The 1,752-nt window shown below is 58.3% G+C and overlaps 1 protein-coding gene across 1 annotated transcript; it reads right to left on the bottom strand.

The window, feature by feature from the left end:
• Positions 1-87: 87 nt before the first annotated feature.
• LOC101857308 (solute carrier family 22 member 6-like) lies at positions 88-1,684 on the bottom strand. Its single transcript, XM_005112889.2, has one exon. The coding sequence runs from the start codon at positions 1,570-1,572 to the stop codon at positions 427-429; it is 1,146 nt and encodes a 381-aa protein (XP_005112946.1). The 5' UTR covers positions 1,573-1,684; the 3' UTR covers positions 88-426.
• Between the last annotated feature and the right edge of the window lie 68 nt (positions 1,685-1,752).

Here is a 1,752-nt window from a genome sequence, read left to right as displayed (position 1 = left end):
ATGAACACATATACACAAATAAGGTACCTGTAGGCCTATACATGAACACATATACACAAATAAGGTACCTGTAGGCCTATACATGAACACATATACACAAACAAGGTACCTGTAGGCCTATACATGAACACATATACACAAATAAGGTACCTGTAGGCCTATACATGAACTAAGGACAAACAGGGTCAGACTCGGAGGCGTTTAGGACAAGTTCACAACCAGCTGCGCAATAAGGACGCGGAGTGCCCTACTTTTCTACATGGCTGTTACAGTCTCCTCCCTCTGTTCTCTGTCCGCTACATGGCTGTTACAGTTTCCTCCCTCTGTTCTCTGTCCGCTATATACTACATGGCTGTTACAGTCTCCTCCCTCTGTTCTCTGTCAGCTACATGGCTGTTACAGTCTCCTCCCTCTGTTCTCTGGCCGCTACATGGCTGTTACAGTCTCCCCCCTCCACATCTCGCTTGTAGCCGGCTGCCGTGTCTCCGGAAGAGTTGGGACCATTAATATACACGTGACCGTCAGACAGCCAATCACGATGTAGGAAACATACAGCAGCTTGGTGCTGCGCGGGAACAGATAAGGGGCCAAGATTCCGCCGATCCTGGCTCCCAGAAACACGAAGCTGTAGGCCAAGGTGCGCACGTAGGTGGGGAACAACTCCACCACAAACGTGGCCATCAGGCTCAGGGCTTGGTCGGCGGAAGTGGAGATGACCAGGGACAGAATGGTGACCACTAGCCCCAGCGAGCTGACCGGCACCGTGAGGAGGAGGAGGAGAAGGAGGAGGGAGGTGAGGCAAGCCGTGGAGAAGTAGATCTGGACCGCCCACTTCCGGCCCAGTGTGGTGGCGAGGACGGGGAGGAGGGGCGTGGCCGGAAGCACGAAGAAGGAAAAGAGGATGAGCTTGAGGTACAGGTCTCCGAACAAGTTGGTCAGGCCGAAGCCGATGGAGTAAAAGATGAAGGCCATGATGAAGAAGGAGAAAAACCCCACCAGGCTCCTCCTCCTCAGGGGGGTTTGAAAAAGGTGGCAGATCGTGGACTTTCTCTCCAGCGCCCTCACCTCGCTCTCCCCCAGGGTGACCATGTCCCTCTCGTGGACCTCGCCTCTCCCGTTGTAGCGGCACACTTTGTTGGCCACGGCCACAGCGACCTTCACCCTCCCGTGCACGGCCAGCCAGCGCAGACTCTCGGGCACCCAGAGCGCGGTGAGCAGAGCGGTGAGCGACACGGCGGCCGTGGCCAGGTGGATGAGTCGCCAGTCTCGCAACAGGTACACCAGCACGCCGAACAGGATGTTGGCGCAGTGGAAGGCCGGGACACCCGCCAACAACACCCGCCCGCGGGCCGTCACGAACTCTTTGGGATACACCTGGTTGATGGCCAAGTTCCCGCCCACGCTGAGGCCGATGAAGAACCTGAGGACGGCGAACATGTGGAGGGAAGGAGAGAAGACAGCCACAGTGTTAGCCACGGCGCTCAGCCCCACCCACATGTACAGGCTCACACGACGGCCCTGCCTGTTGCCCAGCCAGCCACCCGCCACACACCCAACGGCCACCCCGGACATCTGGACAGAGATGAGGAGCGGGGTGAGCCATGCACGGCCACACACCAGTCGCCACTCACTCACCACCGTCCGTGCCCCGCCCCGGAACCGGATGTCGCAGCAAGATGACGCCAGCAGCTCACTGCGCTCTTCCTCCGTCACTGAGTCCGTGTCGCCGGCCGTGTCGTTCCGTGTGTCGCC

Source organism: Aplysia californica, unplaced genomic scaffold (genome assembly GCF_000002075.1).
Source record: "Aplysia californica isolate F4 #8 unplaced genomic scaffold, AplCal3.0 scaffold01470, whole genome shotgun sequence".
NCBI classification, from domain to species: domain Eukaryota; kingdom Metazoa; phylum Mollusca; class Gastropoda; order Aplysiida; family Aplysiidae; genus Aplysia; species Aplysia californica.
The sequence above is the reverse complement of the archived record's forward strand: the minus strand, read 5'-3'. Positions and strand labels throughout refer to the sequence as shown.